Source organism: Motacilla alba, chromosome 22 (genome assembly GCF_015832195.1).
Source record: "Motacilla alba alba isolate MOTALB_02 chromosome 22, Motacilla_alba_V1.0_pri, whole genome shotgun sequence".
Taxonomy (NCBI): domain Eukaryota; kingdom Metazoa; phylum Chordata; class Aves; order Passeriformes; family Motacillidae; genus Motacilla; species Motacilla alba.
The window spans coordinates 1,041,997-1,068,650 of NC_052037.1; the positions used below are offsets into that span (position 1 = coordinate 1,041,997).

General features: G+C 50.4%; 1 protein-coding gene across 4 annotated transcripts in view; it reads left to right on the forward strand.

Annotated features, from left to right (window-relative positions):
- The window catches only part of DOCK5 (dedicator of cytokinesis 5), an 81,937-nt gene extending 55,293 nt beyond the window's left edge, over positions 1–26,644 (forward strand). Inside the window, exons 38-52 of one of the 4 annotated variants that reach the window (XM_038160271.1) lie at positions 452–571; positions 1,583–1,672; positions 2,427–2,531; positions 3,840–3,981; positions 6,760–6,841; positions 7,033–7,117; positions 7,502–7,588; positions 8,021–8,197; positions 10,733–10,816; positions 11,198–11,335; positions 12,324–12,490; positions 14,647–14,824; positions 18,063–18,201; positions 20,133–20,230; positions 22,135–26,644. In XM_038160271.1, coding sequence (XP_038016199.1) covers positions 452–571; positions 1,583–1,672; positions 2,427–2,531; positions 3,840–3,981; positions 6,760–6,841; positions 7,033–7,117; positions 7,502–7,588; positions 8,021–8,197; positions 10,733–10,816; positions 11,198–11,335; positions 12,324–12,490; positions 14,647–14,824; positions 18,063–18,201; positions 20,133–20,230; positions 22,135–22,236 — 1,794 coding nt within the window. In that variant the 3' untranslated portion in view covers positions 22,237–26,644. Of the gene's footprint in view, positions 1–451; positions 572–1,582; positions 1,673–2,426; positions 2,532–3,839; positions 3,982–6,759; positions 6,842–7,032; positions 7,118–7,195; positions 7,251–7,501; positions 7,589–8,020; positions 8,198–10,732; positions 10,817–11,197; positions 11,336–12,323; positions 12,491–14,646; positions 14,825–18,062; positions 18,202–20,132; positions 20,231–22,134 lie in introns of those variants that run through there. The other 3 variants (XM_038160272.1, XM_038160273.1, XR_005259632.1) reach the window with 3 other exon arrangements.
- Positions 26,645–26,654: the final 10 nt, after the last annotated feature.

Sequence of the window (26,654 nt, forward strand, 5' to 3'; positions counted from 1 at the left end):
CTTTTAATGGGACTTTGAGTCATGTAGGTGCCAGTGATCATTGAGGGGCTTCATAGTCTCGGGGATTCCACAGCAAAATAGTTATAACTATGATATATATAAAATATATAGTTAATATAGTTATATATATAATATAGAACTAATATATAACTATGTATATAGTTATATATATAAAGATATAATGAGATAAAAGTGATAATAAATGATATGTAATAATTGTATATTACAAAATATATAAAATAAGTGATACAATTAAATAATAATTATAAAAGAAAAATCATTATTAGCATCAGTTTGTTGCATCCTCCTGCTGCAGTGAGCTGGGAGAGAATGTCCCAGGTTTATATCCCTGCCAAACTGCCTTTGCCTCCATGAGGGATTTGAGTCACCCTGTAAGGATTTATCTAGAAGTGTTGCAGTTGTTTCACCTTTGCCTTTTGCCCTGTCGCAGTGGTCAGAGAAGCCCTGTGTCCCTCACCTGCTGCAGAGGGACTCCTACTGTGTGTACTCCCAGCAGGAGCTCAAGGAGAAGCTCTACCAGGAGATCATCTCCTTCTTCGACAGGGGCAAGGTGAGTGGCTCGCCCTGCCCTGCAGCAAACCCTGCCTTGGCAGATTCACTTTGGCCTGGATTTAGGATTTCCTTACTGCTGAATTCTTGGCTCAGTGGTTGGGGCAGGCTGGGGTTGGTTAAAAGGGGCAAAGCAGATGTGGTGCCACACCAGGCTGGGTTTGGACAGGGATCCCAGCACTGCCATCAGCAGAGCACGTGCTTGTCTGGAGATGTTGGAATCCTTTTTCTGTGTAGGCCAAAGAGTGTCTGGAAGGTGAAGCTGCTCAAGGTTCTGGGTAGATGGGAACAGGGCAGGTCTTTTCCTTCCTTCCTTCCTCTGGGAGGGGCTCCTGCCAGGTTTTGTGCCTGCAGGGAGAGAGGCTTCCCTGGCTGACACTGACCCTGGGAGCTGCACCTTGGACAGAGGGTTCTGCCAGGGCTGAATGGCTTTGAGCTGAAATAAGGGAAATCTAGATGGGATCTTGGGAAGGAATTCCTCCCTGTGAGGGGCTGGGATGGGATTCCCAGGGAAGCTGTGGCTGTCCCTGGATCCCTGGAAGTGCCCAAGGCCAGGCTGCAGCACCCTGGGACAGTGGGAGGTGTCCCTGCCGTGGCACTGGGTGACTTTGAGGTCCCTTTCCACCCAAATTCCATGATCCCATGATGAGACAAACCCAAGGAGCCCCTGTCCAAGTGCTGCTGGTGGAGGAGACCACCTGGGCTTCTCTCTCTGCTGTTCAGACCTGTCCTTCCTCCTCCCCAGTTTGTCCTGTCAGGACCTCAGTGGAGACCTGGCTTTGTAAATCGCTCTCAGATCTCCAAATCACAAGATCTGTATGACTGTAATAATCCCTACAATAAAAAGCACAGCAGAGTCTGAGGAAAACCTGGCAGAGCATGAAAGTAGTGCCTGAATGAAAATCAGCTGCGTTTTTGTTTACCTGTGTGTGCTAATGAAGGCTTTTAACTGAGTCTTTCATGTTGCCTGTGCTCTTCTTCCCCCTCCTGCCTGTCCTCACCCTCGGTGGAGATGTGGGAAAAAGCCATTCAGCTGAGCAAGGAGCTGGCTGACATGTATGAAAACAAGGTCTTTGACTACGAGGGACTTGGCAATCTCCTGGTGAGGCTTTTTTCCTCCATATCCAGCAGGCTGCTGACTGCTTAAATTAATACTCTTCAAGCAGGATAAGCCTAAAATAAATGTATGTTAAAGACAAACAAACCAACTTAACCCCGTGGCTTTGTAAAGGTTAGTAGTAGAATAAATATTTTCACAGTGTCTTTTCACCTCCTAATTAGCATGATAATACCATGTGCAGATGTTTGGAATTCTTGATCTTAACCAAATGAAGTAACAACCAGGGTGTATTTTCAGGCTCCATAAATCTCATCACCTTGTTATTTCTGTGGTAAAAGTGCTGGGCATGAGCACAGAGCTAGAGAATCCTCTTGGCTCTGAATTCTGCTTTTTAGTGGTTAAGGATGGAACCAGATGGTCTTTATGTTCTTGCACAGCAGAATCATCTGCCCGGTTTTATTCCTGCCAGTTCTCTGACATTTGTCATCATTTGTGTCTGCTCCCTTTCAGAATATATTTGTATTTCATTTGTTCTCCCACAGTGAAGGATTTCAAATCTCCTTCTGGAATCCTAAAGCTGTGGCATTGTTCTCATGTCTGCAGAGCAGGAAATGAAGTTGGTTCTGGCCCAGACAAAGCAAATATTGAATCAAGTAGATGGATAAGGATGAGAGACTGCATCAAAAAGCAGTTGTGAAGTGTGTTCTGAGGGCAGAGCTCAGAGATCAGGAATTGTCCCTGGGAATGTGTCCTGGAGCATTCCAAAGTGAAACTGTGGTGTTGTTTTCTTTTCCAGAAAAAAAGAGCTACTTTTTATGAGAACATCATGAAGGCCATGAGACCTCAGCCCGAGTACTTTGCTGTTGGATACTATGGACAGGGTTTCCCCTCTTTCCTGAGGGTAAGGATCCTTCCCCACTCAACTTCTGCAGTGCTGGAGACCCTAAATTCACAACTTCTGCAGAGCTCCCAAGAAAATTCTGTGCCAAACTCCTTTTCCTTTCAGTGGCACTGACAGATCTAAATCCCAGGAGTGTTTCAGAGCATTTCAGTGTCTAAAAAGAGTCAAGTCAGAGATGAAATTGTGTGTGTTACCAGCTCAGGTGGAGTCTGGGTGTTACAATAGGTTTTTTAAATGAGTGGTAAGTTCTTCTATGGATTTAAGCAGAATTTACCTTCTGTATTTGTGCTCCCTCTGAAATGTGATTGTTGCTGTTAGGAAATGTTCAGCCTGTGAAGAGTTTATCCCATTGCTTTTCAGCCTCAATCAACCAAATTTTCAGGACAGGGATTATTTCAGTGGTCAGGGAGAGTTTGCCCCTCACAGAAGAATTCAAGTGCAAAGGTGCTTCTTATTCCAGCTGTTGAGCATTGCTGGATCTGTGTGGAGGACAGGAATGACTCAGATCCAGGGTCAACAAGGCTGAAAATACTCCTGTTACTTAAAATTCAGGGCCATTTTACCTTCTCAGACTGGAGCTGTTTGAAGTTCTGGTCTTCAGTGGAAGCCAAGCTCAAAAAAAGAGAAGAATGTTAAGTTAGAACTGCAAGGAGATGGCATGGAGGGCTTTCAACTCCATCTTTTGGAATCCATCCCTTCCTGAAACCACTGTCAGATGGAAAGTGATTGGCCATGGTCTGGTGCTGGGTGTGTGGAACAGACCTGCCAGGGTTTAAATCGTGGCTGGTGGTGGTCAGGAGTGGCTCTGAGGTGAAACTCCCACCTGTGCCCAGGGACATCCCTCGGGGAGCTCACACCAGGGCTGGCAGGCAGCAGGCAGGTCCCTGCAGTTAACAATTTCCTGGCACATTTATTCTGTTAAAAACTCAGCTCCTGGCTGAGATTCCTGTGCTGAAGCTGGGAGTGCTGGGAGGTGTGAGCAGCCCGGTGACTCTGGGATGTGTTTGTGTGGGCAGCAGCACGTGTTTGAGGGTGTCCCTGCTCGTTGCAGGTGGCTTTAAAAGCTCCTTGCCAGCTCTGTTTGATGATTCTCTGTGCAGCAATGGATTTTTTAGACAAATCTGAGGTTGCCCTTGCCAGGCCTGGCTCCCAGGAGTTGCTGTGCCCTCATTCCAGCCTGTGTTCCTTCCCTCACCTCTTCTGTCCAGCTGGGATCAACCCTTCCCGTAAACCTGCTCTGGGGGCTTGGGAAGCTCTGTCCCTCTGCTTTGTTGAATTTTAATTCCCTTTCTCTTCTCCTGCCCACAGAACAAGATCTTCATCTACCGTGGCAAAGAGTACGAGCGCAGGGAGGATTTTAACCTGAAGCTGCTGACCCAGTTCCCCAGTGCTGAGAAGATGACCAGCACAGCCCCTCCATCAGAGGAGATCAAGGCTTCCCCTAAACAGTGTATCTTTTGGGTTTGGGGCATCTTGGCACACCCCAGAGCTCCCTGTTCCTACGAGAACACAGCTGCTGAGCAGCAGTAATGAGAAGTGAGGGGGTTATTGCTTCAGGGGGATGTGGAGGCAGGCACTGGGCAGGAAGATGGGGCTATCAGAGTTGTAAGGGTGGATTTAAAGGCTGGCTGAGTTAAACAAGTTGCTGTCAGGGTGAGGAGCAGACTGCAGGGAGGGTTTCCTGTGTTCTCACTCAGGTGGTGCTGACTGCTCTGGCCTTGGTGGGGACCCAGTTGGATATTTCTGGGTGAAAGATGGGAAATGCAGGCTGTAGAAGTAGGATGGAAAGTGAAGAGTACTCCCTTCTTCCTTGCAGTCCAGTAGCATTTATGAAGTGCTGGAGTTGTGTGTTTTTCCCCTGAAAGTCCCTTTGTAAGAAGCGTGAAGTGATTATGTCACTAAAAGTTGTTGGGTGCAGAGCCCTCACTATTTTTAATTGTTATTTTCCCCCCTTGCTGGTGGGACTCCAAGCTGTGTCCCAAGCTCCCCACCAGGTTTAAGATCCTCTGAATTGTGGGTGTGAGCTGGTGGAGATGCTCCGGATTGCTGCCAGTGGCTTCAGTCAGTGGCTCCTGGAGGATGCACGCCGGGAAAACCAAGTCCTGGGCTTCCAGCCTGTGCTCGCCAGGCCAGGCTGAAGAATCTGAAGGTCCATTTTGGCCCTCAAGCCCTGTGCACAAAGGCCCAGCCCAGGCAGTGATAGCAGATGCTTCCTGTCCAATCCTCCTGCCAAGCACTGAATCCACAGAGGAAATTAAAATCCATTCAAGATCAAACTTGGTATCAGAAATGCCTCTTCTGTTGCTGCTTTGTTTCAGCTGCTTCCTTTGCATCTGTTTGTGTTTGTTCTGATGTTCCTGGCTCGGGATGAACCCGAGCTGCAGAGTTTGGAGGCAGATCTGAACCGGCCCCAAGGCTTGGGGGTGTTGGGTTCCGGGGCTCTGGCACAGCCCCGGCATGAAGGGAGCAGCTGCAGGGCTTGGATGTGGGACAGGATCTCCTTGCACTCCCACAAGCACCTCCTGAGATGAGGAGTGCCCAGATCTCTGTTGTCTTAGGCAGACCTTGCTGCTCCTGGGGTTGGTTTTGCTTTCAGGCTCCTTTAACCTCCTTTGCCTCGGGCTCTTTTTTATTTCTTTAGGCTATTTTTTTGCTCTTTTACGACAAAATACCTCGTTCTTCTTTTGGTAGTGATGTGCTGGGGCCACCAGGTGAGCTGTGCTGAGCCTCAGGGGTTCCCTGCACCCCAGAGCAGCCCAGTCCCAGCAGCTGAGCCCAGGGAGCTGTGCAGGGGCTCAGCAGGGCACCCAGCCAGGCTAACAGGCTCTGCTGGGACACACAGCTCATCAGCCTGGCTCTGTGCTTTTGGGCTCAGCTCTGGCTGCTGGCCAGCTGGCTCCTCACACAGGCAGGGGGACTTTGCTCTGGCTCCAAAATGCTCTTTCAGAGCTGCCTCAGTGAAGTGAAGGACGTGTGGGGGCTGCCTTAACCCCCCACTGAAACACTGCTGAAATCGGGCTCTCCTGGAGCCAGGTCTCAGCTCTTGGAGGTCTATTTCACACCCAGGATAGCTCAGCTACCCTAGAAGGCATCAAATCAGCAGGGTGGCTTCTGTGGCAGTGTTGGAAACAAAAAGGTTTTAATAAAAGGCAAAATAACAAAACTCTTCACAGAGAAAAACCGAGCCAGGTGCAAGAGGTTCTTGCCCCTGGTAAAACACTTCACAAAAGCAATTAGTTTCTTTGTTCTCTTCTTTTTCTAGTAAATTGCTTAGGTGGGACTTTTTAGCTCTTTTTCCAATTAGCTATCCTTAAGTTTGAGGTGAATTCCCCCAGGTCCTATGAAGTGTCTTTTTCGCTAATTGAGAAGAGAAACTTTTAGGCTTATTTCCTTTTTAAAGGAACAAAAGATAGATTTGTCACTCTGTCAACAAGGAGCAGTTCCTATCACTGCCAGTTCAGAGGGCAGGGGATTCACAGAAGCCATCTCCTCATGGGGTCAGGTTGGCTAAGCCTTGCTTTTCCAGCCAGCTTTTTGCTCCTGCAAAGCCTCAGCACAGTCCTTAGAGCAGAATTTTGGAGGAACATGATAAGCTGTTGAGCTTGGGGATACAATTACTAAGATCTTTTTAATGTCTGTCATTATTCACAGGTACAAAAGCTGAGTGTGAAGCGATTCCTTTGTTCAGTTGGCTTCATGAATCTAAAAAGTGGGAGGGAAGGAGCAGCAGCCTCTGATAAATACCTGTGGGGTGAGAGAAGAGCCAGATGCAGCCACAGAGCCTCCTGCAGAGCCTTGCTGCCCTTTTTCTTGTCTCCCAGAGTAGAAATCAGTGGTGCCAAGGACTCCCGAGCATTTTCAGGGAATTTCAGCACCTGGAAGTGTCCAAGGCTGGAGCACCCTGGGGTAGTGGAAGGTGTCCCTGTCCATGGCAGGGGGAGGCACTGCATGAATTTCAAGGTCCTTTCCAACACAAACCATTCTGGGATTATTATTTGTAAAGCTCTTTTCCTTTTGGGTTTTTAATTCACAAGGAGCCTACAAACTGCAAGATGCAACACAATGCCTGTGATTTGTGATGAATTAGTCAGGTTTGAAGAAAAATACTTAATGAGAGCACAGGGATTTGTGGGAAAGTCTGACAGTGGAAACAGGAAGGGTTTTTCTCTCCCTCTCCTGTTTTCCCAAAGGGGTTCCTAGTTTTTCATCCTTAACCAGAGCTGCTCAGATGTGCAGTGCTTCATTGTGAAGCCTGTGATGAACCTGCCACCTAATTACAAAGATAAACCTGTTCCTGAACAGATCTTAAAGTAATTTATTTTTCTTTTCCTTCAAAATTTTCCGTGTGTTTTCCCCACTAACTTGGGCACGAGGTGCTGTGCCTTGGTGTTTTGTGTAAATTGTGTAAATTCCTCCCCACAAACTGTGAGGAAACACTTGAACATTTGAGTGAGGAGGATGGGAGGTGAGGAAATCACCTTTTTACTCTGCTTCTTCCCAGCTACTACAGAGCCAACGAGGTGCAGCAATTCACTCACTCCAGACCTGTCAGGAAAGGAGAGAAAGATCCAGACAACGAGTTTGCTGTGAGTCCTTTGCCTTTTGCTTGGTTTCTTGGTGGCATTTTGACCAAACTGTCACCTTTTCCCTCTCTTGGGGCACAGAGGTCGAGAATGAAAAAACAGGAGGCACAGAGGGCATTGCAGTCTCCACCTGAAGGTGAGGGTGATGTCAGGGGGCTCCGCAGCTGCAGTTCGAGCATTCAGCATCCAGCAGAATCCATAAATGTGGTGCTGTGAGAGCCCAGGCTCACCCGAGCCCAGTGGGGCTCAGTCCCAGGGAGGGGAGGTGGGCATGCCTGTGGAGTTCTGCCAGCTTCTTCTGGAAGCCTCACTCCACACAGGAGAGAGTTCAGTTGCAAGGCAAATATTTTCCTTGCACCTCAGATATCTTTTTTCCTTCTCTGACAGAACATGTGGATAGAAAGGACAACCTACACGACAGCTTATTCATTTCCAGGCATCCTCAAGTGGTTTGAGGTCAAACAGGTGACAACGGTGAGTTCTCCATGGGGGCTGCATCTCCTCCTCTCCAATCCCTCATGGAATAAAGCCTTGAACACTTGGGAGTGCCAGTCCTTCCACTGTTGCATGTGGCACAGATAAAAGCAAATCATTTTGTTTCTTACTCATTAGAGAGGAATGAATCACAGAACCATGGAATCCCAGAATGGTTTGGGTTGGGATTTACTTAAAATCATCCAGTGTCACCCTCTGCCATGGCAGGGACACCTCCCACTGTCCCAGGCTGCTCCAGCCTGGCCTTGGACACTTCCAAGGATCCAGGGGCAGCCACAGCTCCCTGGGAATTCCATCCCAGCTGCTCCCCGCCCTCACAGGGAGGAATTTCTCCCTAAAAATTGCATGAAGGTTTGAAAGGTTTACTCTGTGACTCTAAAGAAAGTTCATTCTGTTTCTTCTGTCCCTCAGGAGGAGATCAGCCCCCTGGAGAATGCCATAGAAACCATGGAGCTGACCAACGAGAAGATCACCAACGTTGTGCAGCAGCAGGGCTGGGACCGCAGCCTGCCCGTGCACCCCCTGTCCATGCTGCTCAGCGGCATCGTGGACCCCGCTGTCATGGGGGGCTACACCAACTATGAGAAGGTCCTGGCACAGCCCTGGAGCCCCTCTGCAGGGCAGGGACAGCTGGGGGTGTCCACCTGGAGAGGAGAAGGCTCCAGGGAGAGCTCAGAGCCCCCTCCACAGCCTCCAGGAGAGCTGGAGAGGGGCTGGGGACAAGAGATGGAGGGACAGGACACAGGAATGGCTCCCACTGCCAGAGGGCAGGGATGGATGGGAGATTGGGAATTCCTGGCTGAGAGGGTGGGGAGGGGCTGGGATGGAATTCCCAGAGCAGCTGGGGCTGCCCCTGCATCCCTGGCAGTGCCCAAGGCCAGGCTGGAGCCCCCTGGGGCAGTGGGAGGTGTCCCTGCCATGGCAGGGGTGGCACTGGGTGACTGTTAAGGTCCCTTCCAACACAAATCGTTCCAGAATTCCCTGGAGAGGGACTGGGGACCAAGGATGGAGGCACAGGACACAGGGAATGGCTTCCACTGCCAGAGGGCAGGGAAGGATGGGAGATTGGGCAGGAATTGTTCCCTGGGCTGGAATTCCCAGAGCAGCTGTGGCTGCCCCTGGATCCCTGGCAGTGCCCAAGGCCGGGCTGGACAGGGTCCTGATCCCTGAAGTCCCTTCCAGCCCAGGCTCTGCAGCCTCTGGGAGCTGCAGCTGCTCCTGGAGCCTGCAGTGAGCAAGGCCCAGGCAGGACCTGGCAGGTGCAGTTCCATCTCCAGCTGTCCCAGCCCCCCGCCTGGGGCTCTGTGTGTGCAGAGCTCACCCAGCAGGGGAAGAGGACAAAGAGCAGAGGTTTGCAGTGACTGCAAGCTGGAAGTGCTCAGCTTCAGCGCTCTCAGGGCAGGATCCAGCTCTTCTGGGCCCCCTTTGCAGTGGGATGAGAACCTGCTCCTGCCTTGTGCAGCACAGAGGTGCTTGGGCAGCCCAGGTAGCAGAGGAAAGCCCAAACCTGGCTTTTCTGTCCTGTATCCATGGGGAATGAGAAGGCCAAGGAGGCTTTCTCTTGCCTCTGTGTCTTTGGAGTCCTGCGACAGAGCAAATAATTCAGGAGGAAAGCAGCATTTCCTGTACAGGTTTACTCAGCTGCCTTCACTGGAACAGTGTAGGTTGTTCTTTTTTGTGATGTTTAACTTACGCTGTTGATTCCCTCCACCTAATGATGAAACCCCAGCACAAAATGCCCTGCTTGTTTCCACAAAGTGGGTGGAATGTGGTAAAACACACTTAATTCTCCTCAGCTGTGTCCCAGCCCCATGCCATGAGGTGCACACGTTAAATGGGAGAGGGGCTGATTGATCTGGGGTCTAACTGCTGATTCCAGAGTTCGGATGCTTTGCCAGGGCTGAATTTGGCCCTGAATACTCCCATTTTATGAATTAAGGTTGACATCAAGTTTAGAATTACAAAAGTGGGAAAGCAGTTAAAACTAGAAAACACAAAATCTCTGCAGCCACATCTGGAAATACTCATTTCTGGTTCATATTTTCCTATTTCAGCTGCAGATCAGTGCAGAACATTTGGCTTTTGTGGGTGGCTAAAATCTGAGTTTTAATTGTTTCATTGTAGCCAAAGCCCAAAGTTGGGGTTTTTAAACATCTTTCCTCTTGCAATAATTAAGCACTTTCAAGGAAAATCCTCGGGGACCAATCCAGCAGCCCTTTCCCAGGCTCACCTCCATCCTGTTCAGGATTAAACCCCCAGCCCTATAAACTGGTACCACAGTCCAGTCTTACAGAAGTAAAAAAAAATATACTCAGAGGCTGAAATAGCTCAGAGAAACAAATGAAAAACTTATTGGGGATTTATCTAGGAAAAAAAAAATAATATTGTGAGCAGGGATTGGGATCCATTTTAATGGGATACATCATGGGAATGGGCACAAATTGAAGTTTTCGGTCCAGGAAAGTGGATTTGTGTTTGTTCAACTTCAAACCAAGACCAGATTGTGCTGATTAAAGGTAAACCCAGGAGAAGTGGAGACTAAAGGTGCTTTGTTGAAGGAAGCTGGGAGCCCAAATCCCAGCATGGTCCTTTTTTCTACTGAATCCTAGTGACCAGCCCCAGGTGAAAACGAGGGATTTAGGGGCTGAAATGAGGAAATTGCAGCAGGAGCTGCTTTGCTCTCCTTGGGGCAGCTGTGCTCGTGTGCTGTGGGGCACTGACTGCTGAAAAGCAAAGAGGCTTTTTGAAGTCAGAACTTGAGGTTTTGGATCTGCCACTCACATTTAAGTGAGAAGTAGAAGTGATGGAACCTCAGTTATTCAAATCAATGCTGGTTTGTGAGAAAGGGGATCAGGACTGAGCAAAAGCTTTCTGATGCAGTAACTGTTTTTCCATGTGTTTCACTAGGAAAAGAACAGTACTTTTTTAAAATAAAAAAGTGGGCTTTGTACCCTTTTCCCAACAAATAACCCTGGTTCTTTGTCTCCGAGCTTGGTGCCAGCAAAATTTGGGTTCAATATGAGGAATAATGGCAGTGAATTGCTCTTAAAGGATCTTCCCCTCAGAGCTGCCTGAGGAAGCAGTGTCTCTGTCACCCATGTCACCTTCTCTCTGTGCTTCCAGGCCTTCTTCACAGAGAAATATCTCCAAGAACATCCTGAAGATCAAGACAAAATTGAGCTGCTCAAGCAACAAATTGCTATACAGGTATGGAATTGGGAAAGAGCTGGAGGCACTGGGGGAGGGGAAGAGGGAATCCTGGAATGGTTTGGGGGGGAAGGGACCTTAAAGCCATGGGCAGGGACACCTTTCACCAACCATCCCAGGCTGCTCCAAATCCCATCCAGCCTGGCCTGGGGAAGATGTTGATGTTTGTTCAACACCTGGAGCTGCAGCACTGAAGTTCCCTCACTGGCAGCAGCTCAGCTCCCTTGCTGTGTCACTGTTTACTTTCCCCTCCACAAACACAAAACACCTTGATTTAAATCCTTTAATTTTATCTGAGCTGTTAACTCACACTCTGGGGAACAGGAGGGCTGGTTTGTGCTCCTGCAGCTCATTCTGCTCCTTCCTCCCACCCTCCCTCAGATGCCTCTCCTGGCAGAGGGGATCCGGATCCATGGTGAGAAGCTGACGGAGCAGCTGAAGCCGCTGCATGAGAGGCTCACAGCCTGCTTCAGGGAGCTCAGGAGGAAGGTGGAGAAGCAGTACGGGGTCATAACTCTGGTGAGGGAACCTGGTTTTTCCATGTTTTGCCCGAGAGGAACCCAACTCCCCCTTTTCCACCCATGGATGGGTGTGAGGTGGTGTCACAGAATCCCAGAATCATCAGGCTTGGGAAAGAGCTTTGAGACCATGGAGTCCCAGCTGTGCCCAATGCTCACCCTGTCCCCAGCCCAGAGCTCTGAGTGCCACGTCCAGCCCTTCCTGGGACACTCCAGGCATGGGCACTCCAAACCCCCCTGGGCAGTTCCAGGGCCTGAGCCCCCTTTCCATGGGGACATTCCTGCTGTGCCCACCCTGAGCCCCCTTTCCATGGGGACATTGCTGCTGTGCCCACCCTGAGCCCCCTTTCCATGGGGACATTCCTGCTGTGCCCACCCTGAGCTGCCCTGGCCCAGCCTGAGGCTGTTCCCTCTGCTCCTGTCCCTGTTCCTGGAGCACAGCCCGACCCCCCGGCTGTCCCCTCCTGGCAGGAGCTGTGCAGAGCCACAAGGGCCCCCCTGGGCCTCCTTTGCTCCAGGCTGAGCCCCTTCCCAGCTCCCTCAGCCTCTCCTGGGGCTCCAGCCCCTTCCCTGGATTCCCCCCAGCCTCTCCAGATCCTTCCTGAACTGGGGGCCCCAGAACTGAACGCAGCACTCAAGGTGTGGCCTCCCCGATTTCCCAGGGGACCGTCCCTGCCCTGGTCCTGCTGGCCCCTCTGCTCCTGATCCCACCCAGGTGCCTTGGGCCTTTTTGGCCACGTGGGCACACCTGGGCTCATGCCCAGCTGCGTCCATCAGTCCCCCCAGGTCCTTTTGTGTCCAGCAACTCTGTCCCCAAGCTGGGGGTTGTGGCCCAAGTGCAGGGCCCTTGGTGCTGTTAACCCTTGCATCCCCGAGTTCAGGCCCTGGGCCCAGCCTGCCCAGGTCACTGTGCAGAGCCAGCCCTGCTGCAGAGCCAGCCCTGCTGCAGAGCCAGCCTTGCTCACGGGGTTCCCTTCTCTGCCCTGCAGCCCCCGGCACTGACCGACAGGAAGCCGAGCCGCTCGGGCTCAGTGGTGCTGCCTTACATCATGTCCTCCACCCTCAGGAGGCTCTCGGTCACCTCCGTGGCCTCCTCCGTGGCCTCCACCTCATCCACCTCGTCCGACAGCGCTTCCTCCAGGCCGGGCTCCGACGGGTCAGTGAGTGGCAGTGGCTGGCAGTGAGTGGCAGTGATTGCAGTGGCAGGCAGTGGCTGGCAGTGATTGCAGTGAGTGGCAGTGATTGCAGTGGCAGGCAGTGGCTGGCAGTGATTGAAGTGAGTGGCAGTGATTGCAGTGGCAGGCAGTGAGTGGCAGTGAGTGGCAGTGATTGCAGTGAGTGGCAGTGGCTGGCAGTGAGTGGCAGTGATTGCAGTGGCTGGCAGTGACTGACAGTGCCTGACTATAGTATTTGCAGGGATCCCCGTGCAGGCAGGAATGACGAGGAGGACTCCATCTTATCAGAAGGCTAATTAATTACTTTATTATACTGTATTATTCTATATTATATGACACTATATTCCATCACCTCCAAACTGAATCTGCCCAGCACTCAGCCCTGCACACACTGCCCAGAATCTCGTGGCTGTCGGCGACAGTCCCAACACACACACACACCCCTGGCCCTGACAGGCCAAGGAAACAAACCACCCCCACTCTGGGTGAGCAGTCTCCACATTGCACTCTGCTGTGGCACAAACACAGGCACAGCAAATGAGATAAGAATTGTTTTTCCTTTCTCTGAGGTTCAGAGAATGTGAAACCCAGAAATGTTCTTGGGAAGAATTGTGCCTTGCTTTTCTCTCTGAAGAGAAATGTGGCGACACCTGAGAGTGCCTGGCTGTGAGTGGCAGTGAGTGGCAGTGATTGCAGTGGCTGGTAGTGAGTGGCAGTGATTGCAGTGGCTGGTAGTGAGTGGCAGTGATTGCAGTGGCTGGCAGTGAGTGGCAGTGATTGCAATGGCTGGCAGTGGCTGGCAGCGAGTGGCAGTGGCTGGCAGCGAGTGGCAGTGGCTGGCAGCGAGTGGCAGTGATTGCAGTGAGTGGCAGTGGCTGGCAGTGAGTGGCAGTGGCTGGCAGTGAGTGGCAGTGGCTGGCAGTGATTGCAGTGGCTGGCAGTGAGTGGCAGTGAGTGGCAGTGATTGCAATGGCTGGCAGTGATTGTAGTGAGTGGCAGTGGCTGGCAGTGAGTGGCAGTGAGTGGCAGTGGCTGGCAGTGATTGCAGTGGCTGGCAGTGAGTGGCAGTGATTGCAATGGCTGGCAGTGATTGTAGTGAGTGGCAGTGGCTGGCAGTGAGTGGCAGTGGCTGGCAGCAGGGGGAGGTGCCTTAGACAGGATCAGGTGTCTGATCTGAGTCAGGAAGGGAGTGAGGCGCACACAGACTCTGGGTCTCTCCAGCAGGCTGATCCGAGTTCATTGGAAACCCATTCCTTTATACACCCTTCTGATGCAGGTGGACCTGCTTGGTCATTTAATCAACTCCCCAACACCATTGGCTAATTAAGAAAACACCCTTAGGTAAACATCTTATGAGAAAGCAACTGTTCAAAACACCAGCTGCAGGATTGTTTTAATTCTTTCTCTGAGCCTTCTCAAAACTCCCCAGAACAATTCTGGAAAAGTTTATCTGGCTTCTCTCTCTCTGACTAAACTGTCACATCCACAGTAAGGTGCTCTGCAAATCAAGACTTACTCCATGGAAATACATTTTAAAATGTTCCTGGAGGTCAGGATTGTTGCTTCATTTTACAGACAGGGGTTTGGAGCACAAACAGTAGGAACTGAGCCCCAGCTGCTGCCTCTGGAGCCTCAGTTATCCCCAGTGCATTCCAGGTGCCCCCTGCCTCAGTTTCCCAGGAAACAGGGGTGTGAGGCACCACCAAGGGGTTTGATTTGGTCAGCCAAGAGGGGAATAAGGCACACAGCACTTGTTTCACCCTGTTTGCAGCTGCATCCGTGGCGTGGAGAGGAGCTGCCACACCTGGGGACATCCCCTGATGTCACTTGTCTGTACATTGACCTCACAGCTGGGATAACCAGAGTTTAGGTGATTTGGTCCAGATCAGTGAGACTCATGGCTGAGCAGGAGCTGCAGCTCTGGCTCCCTCTGCAAACAGATCACACTTTACCTTGGACAAAAACCACATCGTATTCAGAATTCCAGGGGTAACAGCACAAATCCCACTGAAAAACCCCTGGTACCATTTCCTAGTAATCTCTTACACAAACTGAGAGATCCCAGCTTTTTACAGACAGCCCTTTCCGTGTCTGATGGACTCGTGTTTCATGTTTTTCTCACTTTTTTGGGCCACAGATCTACCCTGGAGCCTCTCTTGGAGAGGAGAATATCCACATCTTCCAGAACTGAGGAGCTGCCTGTGAAAGATGAAGGTGACAACAGGATTTGCAAACTCAAGAGGAAGGAGTGGAGTATTAGCAAGTCTCAGGTTATTGTGGAGAAGGAGCCAGAAACAGAACTGACTTCCAAAATGGTAAAAACCCCATCCCAATAATGACAGCAGTAATAAAACCCACAGCAGGAGCTGAGTGTTTCCATTGCTCTCAGCCACGCTGGGCAGTGGGAGCCTCATTAAACAGTGGGAGGGGTTCAAATACCAGCGAGCCTCGGTCATCTGAGTCATTCTCTTCTTTAATTCGGAAAATTCCTGTCACAGGCCCAAGTGCAGCTTGGCTGGAGGTGCAGACTGGGAGCAGGAGGTGCTGGGCAGAGCTGAGCCCTGCCCCTCTCAGCACCATGGCAAGCCCTGCTTGGGTTGGAGCAGGGAGCCCCTGCTCGGCCAGGCAGGGATCCAGCTGCCCAGCCAGATGTGGAGCTGCTGTCGGGCAGCAGCGCCGCCAAATCAAACGTGCTGTGAGGTGCAGAGCCCTTGGGTGGATCAGGGAGTTGGGAGAAGGTGCCCTGGTGGTTCAGTCACCAGCTCTGGAAGGCTGGATCTGCCAGGCTGTGCTCTGCTGCAGCCCCGTGTGAGGGCAGGGTGGTCATTGCTTGAGCAATAAACCAGAATGTTCAGCCCCAGAGGAGGCTGGGATGAGGGACAGACCAGAGGCTTTGGGCTTTGAGGCCCACAGTGGGGTTCAGAGTGGTCACCCAAAACACAGGGATGAGTTTCAGCCACAGGTAGAGCTGTACAACCTTGGGATATTGTCCTGATGGATGTAAAGACTGTGGTACACCCTGGGATATTGTCCTGATGGATGTAAAGACTGTGTTACACCCTGGGATATTGTCCTGATGGATGTAAAGACTGTGTTACACCCTGGGATATTGTCCTGATGGATGTAAAGACTGTGTTACACCCTGGGATATTGTCCTGATGGACATAAGAACTGTGGTACACCCTGGGATATTGTCCTGATGGATGTCAAAACTGTCTTACACTCTCAAGCTGAGAGAATCGGGCACCTGGGTGTTTCAGTGCTCCTCATCTCACTGAAGTTGGTTGCTAGTCTGATTTAACACAGGCTCATTTTTCACGGTAACAAGAAAACACAAATTCCTGTGTTTCCCTTTCCTCTCCCAAGTGCCAGCTGAGTCTGGCAGGGCCAGGTGATGCTGATCCATTTTCAGGAATTCTCATCAGCTCTGAGGGATGCTGCCAGCACTTGGAGGCTGCAGAGTGTTTCTAAGAAGGGGATCTGTGGTGCCAGGGTGCTGTCATTGGTACTGACAGCATTTCCAGCCCAGGAAAATTGGGGTTGTGGATGTTGGAGCTGCAGGAGGCCTGGCCCTCTGCCTCTGGAATTGCTGTTGGATGAAATCCCCAATATCTCTGAAGGGAAGGAGCCATCCAGGGTTCCAGTCCTGCCTCGGGATGCTGCAAAGCCCAGGAAAAGCTGCTTTTATGGCTGCTCTGCTCCGTGGCTCCACAGTGAGAACAGGAGTTGGACAAAGGGATTTTCTGGAGCTCTGGACTAAGCTGTCTGAAAGCCAGAGGGAAGCAGAGACTGCCTGGGCTTTACTTGTGTGTGGTCCCTTCTGTGCAGAGAGAAATCCTGAACTGCTCAGGGGTGGAGAATTGACCTCTGGAAAAGAGTTTATGTGTTTGACAGCCTGCTCTGGGAAGCAGTTAACTAACATTGAAAAGGACCCCAGTATTCATGCACTGGACTTTTGGGGCCACACTGAGGTGGCCTCATGGTTTGAGTGAAGAGCTCAAAGGGTGTGACACTGGAAGGAGCTGGATGTAAATTCCCAAATGCAGAGGATTTGCTCTGTAAAGCCTAAAACAGACTCATTGCACAGCCCTCAGGAGCTGGAGGATACCCGCAGCCCTGACCTGCACCCAGAATTTTATTTTTTCTATTTCTTGGAATGAATTCACCCTCACTCCCCTCCAAAGTTTATTCACAGAACTGCAGCAATTTTTCAGTGTGACATCTTCCCTCCTTAATTAATACACCTTAATTAATACACCTTAATTAATACATTAATAATACCATTCAAAGCAGTTTAGTGGTGCTCAGAAAGTGCCAGGGGAAGCTGGGCTGTGTCCTGGGAGCTCAGAGGGTGCCTGTGACACAGCCAAGCCAGGGCAGGACTTTCACTCCTGTTCACCTCTGTGTGCCTGTGTCTGTGTCCCTGTCACAGCTCAGGGTTCCCTGGCTGTGCCTGTGTCTGTGTCCCTGTCACAGCTCAGGGTTCCCTGGCTGTGCTCACCTCTGTGTGCCTGTGTCTGTGTCCCTGTCACAGCTCAGGGTTCCCTGGCTGTGCCTGTGTTTGTGTCCCTGTCACAGCTCAGGGTTCCCTGGCTGTGTCTGTGTCCCTGTCACAGCTCAGGGTTCCTGGCTGTGCCTGTGTCTGTGTCCCTGTCACAGCTCAGGGTTCCCTGGCTGTGCTCACCTCTGTGTGCCTGTGTTTGTGTCCCTGTCACAGCTCAGGGTTCCCTGGCTGTGTCTGTGTCCCTGTCACAGCTCAGGGTTCCTGGCTGTGCCTGTGTCTGTGTCCCTGTCACAGCTCAGGGTTCCCTGGCTGTGCCTGTGTCTGTGTCCCTGTCACAGCTCAGGGTTCCCTGGCTGTGCTCACCTCTGTGTGCCTGTGTCTGTGTCCCTGTCACAGCTCAGGGTTCCTGGCTGTGCTCACCTCTGTGTGCCTGTGTCTGTGTCCTTGGCACAGCTCAGGGTTCCCTGGCTGTGCCTGTGTCTGTGTCCTTGTCACAGCTCAGGGTTCCTGGCTGTGCCTGTGTTTGTGTCCCTGTCACAGCTCAGGGTTCCTGGCTGTGTCTGTGTTTGTGTCCCTGTCACAGCTCAGGGTTCCCTGGCTGTGCTCACCTCTGTGCCTGTGTTTGTGTCCCTGTCACAGCTCAGGGTTCCTGGCTGTGCCTGTGTCTGTGTCCCTGTCACAGCTCAGGGTTCCCTGGCTGTGCTCACCTCTGTGCCTGTGTCCCTGTCACAGCTCAGGGTTCCCTGGCTGTGTTTGTGTCCCTGTCACAGGTCAGGGTTCCTGGCTGTGCCTGTGTCTGTGTCCCTGTCACAGCTCAGGGTTCCCTGGCTGTGCTCACCTCTGTGCCTGTGTCTGTGTCCCTGTCACAGCTCAGGGTTCCCTGGCTGTGCCTGTGTTTGTGTCCCTGTCACAGCTCAGGGTTCCCTGGCTGTGCCTGTGTCTGTGTCCCTGTCACAGCTCAGGGTTCCCTGGCTGTGCCTGTGTCTGTGTCCCTGTCACACCTCAGGGTTCCTGGCTGTGCTCACCTCTGTGTCTCTCTCTGTTCCCAGCAGGGCACGGCAGGGAAGGCACAGAGGCCCAAGAGTCTGCAGTTAGGAGACAACAGGCTGAGCCTGCTGCAGGGCCCCTCGCTGCAGCAATCCACCCGCAGCCCTCCCCCCATCACCCCCAAAACCCCCCGGACCCAGAGTAAGTGCTCTGCTGGGATATGGTGGGGATGGCTCTGGCCTTGGGAGGGAGCACGCTGGGGAGGGAGGGAGGAGCTGCTCTGAGTCAGATCACAGCTCGGGGCTGTTGGAAATCTCGAAAATCAAGATTTACTTCATGGAAATACCTTTAAAAATGTTCCTGGAGGTCAGTGTTGTTGTTCCATTTCACAGACGGGGGTTTGGAGCACAAACAGTGGGAGAAATCCACTGAGCCCCAGCTGCTGCCTCTGGAGTGCAGTCATCCCCAGTGCATTCCAGGTGCCCCCTGCCTCAGTTTCCCAGGAAAACAGGGGTTATCATTTTGGTCAGATAACAGAATTTGGCTGTGGTATCAAAGAGCAGATCTGTGGCTTGCACATCACTTCTTGAAGCAAAACTGGAATTCCAGGGAGCAGGTTCTGGGTTTCTCAGTTCCTTTCTTGTTTTCTCCTGCATTGACCTGGACAAGGATGGGGAGGGACTTTTCACGGGGGTGTGGAGTGATGTGACACACGGGAACAGTTTTAAGCTGCCAGAGGGCAGGGTTAGATGGGATTCTGGGGAGAAATTCCTCCCTGGGAGGGTGGGGAGGGGCTGGGATGGAATTCCCAGAGCAGCTGGGGCTGCCCCTGGATCCCTGGATGTGTCCAAAGCCAGGATGGAGCACCCTGGGACAGTGGAAGGTGTCCCTGCCATGGCAAGGGTGGCACTGGGTGGGATTTAAGGTCCTTCCAACCCAGCCCATCCCATGACTCTGAATTTTGGGCAGGTTTGTTAAGCCCCGAGGCAAACAGCACGTGCAGTCAGTGTAGATGGCTGTAGATCACTGAGTGAGGTGTGGAGGAGCATCTCCAGTGGATCCCCAGGAGGGCACTGCAGGGATCCCGCGGGGTTTGGGATCAGCTCTGTGCCTAAATTACCAGTGGAAGCCCTGAGGGTTCAGTCCGTTAATGAACAGTAACTCCCATCGCATGGCAGAGAGTCCTAGGAGAGCTTGCTGTGCAGCTTGGACATTCAGCTGTAAATGTTCCACCTGAAGGAGGTGGAATTTATCTTCAAGAACTAACAAAATGAATAATTTCAAAGGTTTCAAAAACATGCTGAATGTAAAACAGCACAATAATCTGATCCTGGAAAAGAAGAGGGGGAAAAAGCCCTTTCTTGTCTATTCAGGAAGTTCTGTAGTCAATTCTGCAGCACATTTAAATGTGGCTTAAGGTAAAAATAAAATTCCCTGGGCAGTTCCACCCCTAGAACTCCCTGGCTGCTGCGTTTCCCAGTCTGCTGCTCCTTTTTTGAAAGGAACAGAAGTTCCTGGGTAGGACCTGGCTGTCTTTTTGTGAGTAGCAAGTCAGAATCCAGTGCAGATAATGATCTAAACCACCATAAAATTGTCATGAGAGGATGAAAACAAAAAAAATCCTTACCAGGGCAGGGGATGAGCTGGGGGGACACCCAGAAACAAATTCAGGAACTCTGTGAAAGGAATGTAAAACCTCTCTCTTCTCCTTAGCAAGGGTTCAATTGCTGGAATCCTTCTGAAGTTTGGTTTTATCTCCTCCATCAGCTGAGTTAAAATCAAAGTGAGCTCTGAGGGGCAGCCCCAGGAACGCTCCAGGTGTGCTGCTGGAAGCAGTTTGCTGCTCCCTGGGGCAGCTCAGAGCCTTTTGGGGAAGGGGAAGCTCCTCAGGGCATCGGGAGCTGGAGGGGGACTCAGCTGGGACCCAGCACAGGCAGGCAGGCTCAGTGCTGGAGCAGGGAACTGCTGGATGGAAACCACAGGGTATTGAATGAATCTCCCTTAAAATCTGTGTGCAACCCCATTTCCCATTCCTTTTTCACCTTTCTTATTTGTGGTTGGTTTTTTTTTTTCTTATTTGTTCTTATTTTTTCCTCGTGTTTTGTTACTTCTTCTCTGATTGTTGTTTCCAGGCTCCCCCTCCTTGCAGGCTGATGGATTGGCCACACCACCCCCCCCTCCACCCAAAAGCAAGCCCTACGAGGGCAGCACCCCCAGGAACTCCGTGGAGGTGAGGAAACGGGGCTGACAGCTTTTTGGAGAGCAGCTTTGGAGCAGGAGGCACCAGTGGAATTTTCCAAGCTGATCTTAGGGTGGTGCTGCTTGAAACCTGTCTCATCATTTCACTGCTTCACTCCCTGAAGCCACAAAAGAAGGCAAAAAGGGGGGCTTTGCTTCAGGAGAAGGCAGTGCAGTGCAGTGCCTTTATTATTTTTATTTTCTAAGTGGGAGTTGTGTTGTCCTTGGTCAGGAAGAAAGTGTGTGGGGGTTGGAAGAGACATGGAAAACACGCCAGCAGCAAAAGTTTCAAAAACACAATCAGCCTGAAATACTGCAATAATTTGGGCTGAAAAAGAAGTGTGGGGGAATAATCACAATTTTCAGAGGTCTCCAGTGTCCCTCCTAAGCCTCAGCCCGGCAGAATCTGATTTTTGAAGCCATCAGTGACTTTTAAAAGCCTGTATTTAAATCCTGCCCTTTGTCTCAATTCCATGGAGTGATTTTCTTGTAGGAATATCAAACTGGTCCTTTGTCAGTGTAGGAATATCAAACTGGTCCTTTGTCAGTGCTGCATCACTGATGTGTCTCTTACACCTCAGTGTCTTCAGGCAGTTTGGAATCCCTGACATGCAAATGTTGTGTCAGAATCGTTTCACCTGACCCTGAAATGAAGGTGCTGGTGATGCCAGACTGATTCCTTAGCAGTGGGAAGCAAAGAAAGGATCCTGTTGTGACTGGGAGAGGGATGGTGCCTTCCCAAAACCTGTCAGGAATTACCTTTTGCCATTGAAAGGGAGTCCAGTGTAAAGAGAGGATTTTGGAATACCTGAGTGAGATAAACTGGGATTTGTCCAAAAATAATTTGAAGAATGATCACACTTAACTACTTTAGCAGCACAGGAAGACAAGAAAATAGCTCATCACGTAGTTCAGTGTTGTGGCACTGGAATAAAACCTTGAAATACGGGATCAGGGGGAAGTTTCATTTCTTTGCCCTTCATTTGGCTGGAAGTGGCTGTGGCTGCTGTGGTGTTGTGCCCAGCAGAGAGATCCCAGCTCCAGGGATGCTGTGGGAGTCACTGGATCAAGAGGATTAATAAAAGAGCCTCCTTCCCTTGAGTCTTGTAAGGAAACTAATTACTGCCGTGTCCTGGCCTGCAGCATCCCCCTGGCTGGCAGCCAGAGGGAAAGGATTCACAGGGCTGTGAAGGGAGATTGGGAAGGGTTTTCTGAAGGGTTTTGTTAGTTTGCTGTTGTAAAGTTGGGTCTGTGTTCCTTTGCTTAAAACAATCCTGAAATGTTGAGTTTTGGCTGAGAAGTGATGAACCACACAACCTCCTCTCTCTCCTGCCCTTTCCCATCTCGTTTATTTACAGGATGCCCCTTAAAACAGGCAGATAAACATGAAACCTCCCCTTAGTGCAGTTTTCTGCAAGAGCAAGAAACACCCTCCAAGCCCCTCTGCAGGCAGGCGGGATGTGGCTTGTTTAATCAGAGCTGCCCTTGCTTCCATTTTAGGGTGTGAAGTTTTGCCATTCTGATTTGAACACATTTCACATCCTTTTGGGGCAGCTCATCCAGCCAGCAGGAGAAAAAACCTGAATTTTGAAACCTGGAAGGAAATGGGTTTGTTGCCATTTTACTGATCCCCAAAAGGAGGGATAAATGCTGAAGTTGGGCTGCAGGTCAGAAGCAGTTAAAGTCTATCCTAGGCATGTTCTAGCACTAAAACATTTCAGCTTCTGCTGTCTCCTGGGGATCTGTCCTTGCTTGGCCCTGTCACGTGGAGCTGAGGCTCAACTCCAAGGTTTGCTCCTGAAAGAGCCATCAGGACCTTTTGGGTTTCTCATTTGGTGAAGCAAAATGCCTTCCACTTGCCAGCAGTGGTTTATTTTTGTGTTTCCCTCTCCTCAGGTTGCTCCACCGCTGCCCAGCAGACGTGAGGCCAAACCTCCCCCTCCACCCCCCAAAACCAGGAAATCCAGCGTGGTGTCCTCGGAGCAGGGGCTGCCGTGAGGATTTGGGGTCCCAGCAACGCCCAGCCTGCAGTGGCTGCTTCATTCCCAGCCAGCCTGGGCATCTCCCCTGCCATTCCACCTCTTCCCCTGCAGTTTTCCTGGGAGCTACCGCAGGGGAAGCGTTGTTGGGACTGGGTTCCCTGCCCTGTGTTGGCCGTGCGGTGCTGACACACTGATCCAAACGTCTCCCTGCTGGAATTCTTCTCCCTCCTGGTCCTGTCTGTCCCGAGCTTGTCACTGCTGCAATCCCAGCAGCTCCTTCCCAGTGTCCCTGGGGATCCTGGCTGATCTCACTGGTGGCATCGCTGCAGGGCAGTGGCTCCCTGCCCGGGTCAGGGTCTCTGCCCAGCTTGTGCTTTGTTTGCCACAAGATCTCATTTTGTGCTTTTTAATGGGGTGGGAAAAATCCCTCCTGTGAATGTTTGAGATGACAGAAGCTGCACCTCTGCCAGGGCTGGACTGGTACCACCTGCACTGACACCAGGGCTGGACTGGCACCACCTGCACCTCTGCCAGGGCTGGACTGGCACCACCTGCACCTCTGCCAGGGCTGGACTGGCACCACCTGCACTGGTACCAGAACTTTACTGGCACCACCTGCACTGATACCAGGGCTGGACTGGCACCACCTGCACCTCTGCCAGGGCTGGACTGGTACTACCTGCACTGGTACCAGAACTTTACTGGCACCACCTGCACTGCTACCAGGGCTGGACTGGCACCACCTGCACTGCTACCAGGGCTGGACTGGTCCCAGTTCCATAAACAGCTTGTAGCCTGTTAATTTATCAATATTGATGAAGATCTTGGTTTTTCTTCCAGGAAATAATTTTGTTTGTTCATTCTGTCATTTTGCTTCTGATTATCTTGTAGAAGTTGGGAGGAGCCACTAACACCCCGCTGAGGGTGCTGCTCACTGCAGGAAATACAATTACTGTTGGGCTGGGGGTTCACAGGCCATTACTGTGCTCCCCTGACTGAAATGGGTTTCTGACCTTATTGAAAAACCAAAGTTTGTTAAACCTAATGAGAAGTTTCCTCAGCAAAGGCTTTTTCAGGGGAAACCAAACCCAACAAAATCCGACCCAACAAAAGCCACCCTCAGGAGGGGTTTGCTCAGACTGAAGCTGTCATTTTCTTTTGTCCTTCCCAGTTCTTTTGACATTGGTGTGACTGCAGGAGCTGCTGTGCTGCCTGCCCAGCTCTGAAAGCAGATTGCCCTTGTCCCAGAGTCAACCCAGATTGCCATCAGCTCCAGCTTGGAGCTGCTTTGGAGGTGGCACTGCAGTCACATCCCATCCATCCCCAGCCCTAGTGCTGCACGCACTTCCAGCTGTCTCCTGGCTGCTGCTTCTCAGGGGAGATCTTGGGAATCTTCCTGGACACCCTGGCCAGCTTTCCCCCTCTCTGGGGCGTTGTGGGACGTGTCAGCTCCTCCTTGTGTTCTTGGACACAGACACTGCTTGACTTGAAAACCACTGGGTTTTCTTGCCGTTCATTTTCTGTGCACTCTCCCTTCCTGCTGCACTCACACCACGCCGTATCCTCTGAAAGTTCCCTTCAAAAGCAGCTTTTTGTCTGGGCTGAGGATTCTGCTTCAGGCAGAACAGCAGGATGTGGTCCGAGCTGTCTGAAGTGCATCTTAGCAGCACCTGTTGTTAATTCAGTGCCTTTCCCCACTCTGCCCTCAGTCCGGGGTGCTTTTCAGACAGGTTGGGTTTAACTCCTTGAGTGAATCAGCAGGAGCAGAGGAGGCTGCGTAGGGATCCCAGGAATGCTTTCCCTGGTGTGGGCAAACAGACTGAGCTGTCAGGTTTGGGTGTTTTAAATTTAAGTGACTTTGGAGTCCTCTTTTCCGGCCTTTTTGTTCTGCTTTAACAACTTTAACATACGGAGGTACCTTTTGCACTCAGGTTTTTTCCTGGAGAGGGAAAACTCCATGCAGAAAACACTCACAGGAGGAGGTCTGACCTTGGGAAGAGTTTTTCAGCTGATCTTTAACCAGCTTTTTGCTCTTTTTCTCGGGGAGATTTGGCTCTGGCTGCATTTTTTGCAGTTACAGTCCTTGGCATGTCAGTGGTGAATTATCCCTCCCTCCCTGCCCTTCCTTGAGCAGTGCAGCTGCCACCTTCAGCTCTGCCCTGCCTTGAAATTGTTCCTCTCACCTTAAACCTCACCTGGGTTTGCTGCTCACAAGTTCAGGCTTCTCCTCTCCCTCCCTCTTGGGCGCTGGCCTGGGCACCCTCTGACCTGGGAGGAGAGGAGCAGCTGACATTAAAGAGTTCAGAGCAAGTTTTCCCTTCCCAGGCCATTTTGGGCATTTTCACTGGCAGATTTGCCAGAAAGGGCTCTAAATTTGCTTCTTTTTTTTTTTTCCCTTCTCAGCATTATTGATGTTCTGGAGTTTGTAAACTTGTGCCACTCCAGCTCCTTTTGGCAATGTCCCCAGAGTGGTGTCCAGTTCTCTCACCTGGCTGATAAAAGCTGGCATCACTGGCTCAGAGGTGCAAGATGGAATTTCTGTTCTGTGCCCAAATAGTTCAGGGCTTTGGGTCAGTTTTGGGGGAAAAATCCTCTAAGTGTCAGATTTTTAAAGGCAATTGGGCATTTAAGTGTGTGAGGAAGAGCAGGGCATTCAACTGATTTTAAATGAGTGGAATTAAGTGCCTGCTCTTAGGAGGAATCCCACCAGAACTGTGATTTTGTGAAGTGTTTGCTCTTTGCTTGGGAGCAAAGACTTGAGTTGTGAGATTTAATTTGCAGAGGCAATTTAAGGTGTCTCTGCCTTGTTTTTCTAAATGAGAATCATCTCTTCAGGTTAATGAGGTGCTTTAGGAAACGCCTCTAATGTGTTTTCAGCTGGAGGGTTTAAAATGGGAATAGGACATCCCATAATGACAATCTCTGCACACCACAAATTACAGCAATTTCTGTCCAATTCATGGCTTTGAATAAAATCTGGAAGTTAAAACATCCACTCTGCAGAGGAGACAAAACCTAATCCCATTTCAGAGCCAAGCTGTTCAAAGCTGCTGTGAAATTTCAAGTCTTTGAGGATTTCAGTTTTTCTCCTTTGGAGAAATGTGCTCAACACTTGTTTTCTGGAGCTTTTAATTAAAATTTGTCATGCTGTGATAAATTCCTTTAAAAATGTGACAGGCTCTAATCCACATCGGGGCAGAGGGGAGCAGGCAGCTTTGCCTTTCGGTGGATTACTGGATTAGGAAAGGACAGAGACTCCAGGGAGAGCAGCTCTGAGGTCTGCAGTGGCACAGAACTCCAGGATGGATGTGCAGGGCCTTTTTGGGCTCCTGCATCCCATAAACTCCCAGCTCCCAGCCCAGTGTTCGCTCCCGTCTCACACCGAGCTGCACTTGCAGTGACAATGCCCCAGATTTTCCTCTCCTTATTTATTTTTACCATTGTAAATGGAAATAGTGACTTTAAATCTGTAATTTAACTAATTTTTTAATATAGTGAAAACATTCCTGACCTGCTTCTGCTTCCTTCTTTTGATTATTTTTTATTTTAATTAAAACTTGACCTTATTTTTACTGTTGCAGACCAAATCCTGTGGTGGACCAGTGTAAGCTTTTCCAAAGACTACAGCAGGGAGGAAAAATAAACAAATAATGTGATTTTATGGCTGTTCAAAAGCACGAATTTAACCTGATTCTTCTCTCTGAACATTAATTAAAGCACTTTTAGGATGGTTTGGGCACTACAGGGGTTACTCAAAGGAGATTCACACCTTAACCCATTTTCCAGGTCCATGTGGTGCTGGTTTGTATTTTTAGACAGAGGTGGAAGCGCCTCAGCAGCTCCAAAGTTCACCCCAGTTACATTTGGTTAATTTTTCTCACTGTGGTACTACAAAGGTTTAATCACTCGAAACCCTGGGATGTGTTTGTTGTGAGTTCAGGAGGATTTGGGGGTTGTGGAAGGAGCTTTTGTGTGTTCTGGGATGCTGGATTGAGTGCAAACTCACTTTTGCAGACTGCAAATACAATGTTTGGGGTTTTTTTTCAGTCCTTTGCAACTGAATCAGTAAAAAATAGAGCTTTAAAGTGGCTCTGGAGAGAGCTTTGGGAGGGCCTGCAGCTCTCTGGGTAAATGCCACATGATTCACTAAATCTGTAAAGCAAGGTGTACACATTTTTGTGGATTTTTTTAAATGTAATGATCGTTGTAAAATTTGTAAATACATTTTTAAAATAAATGTAGTTTTTATGACTGAACCAGAAAAAAGAGCAGTAAAAGTCTTTCTTCCATGGACCACTGGTGGGGAGTTAATTCAAGAGGAATTGTATTCTTCTATCAAAGTTCCCTTGCTGTTTTACCCAGAGGGGAGTGAGATGAGGCCATGGTTTTGTCTGGACACAAGAAACAAAAGTTGTCACATCCAAATTGTCCCTG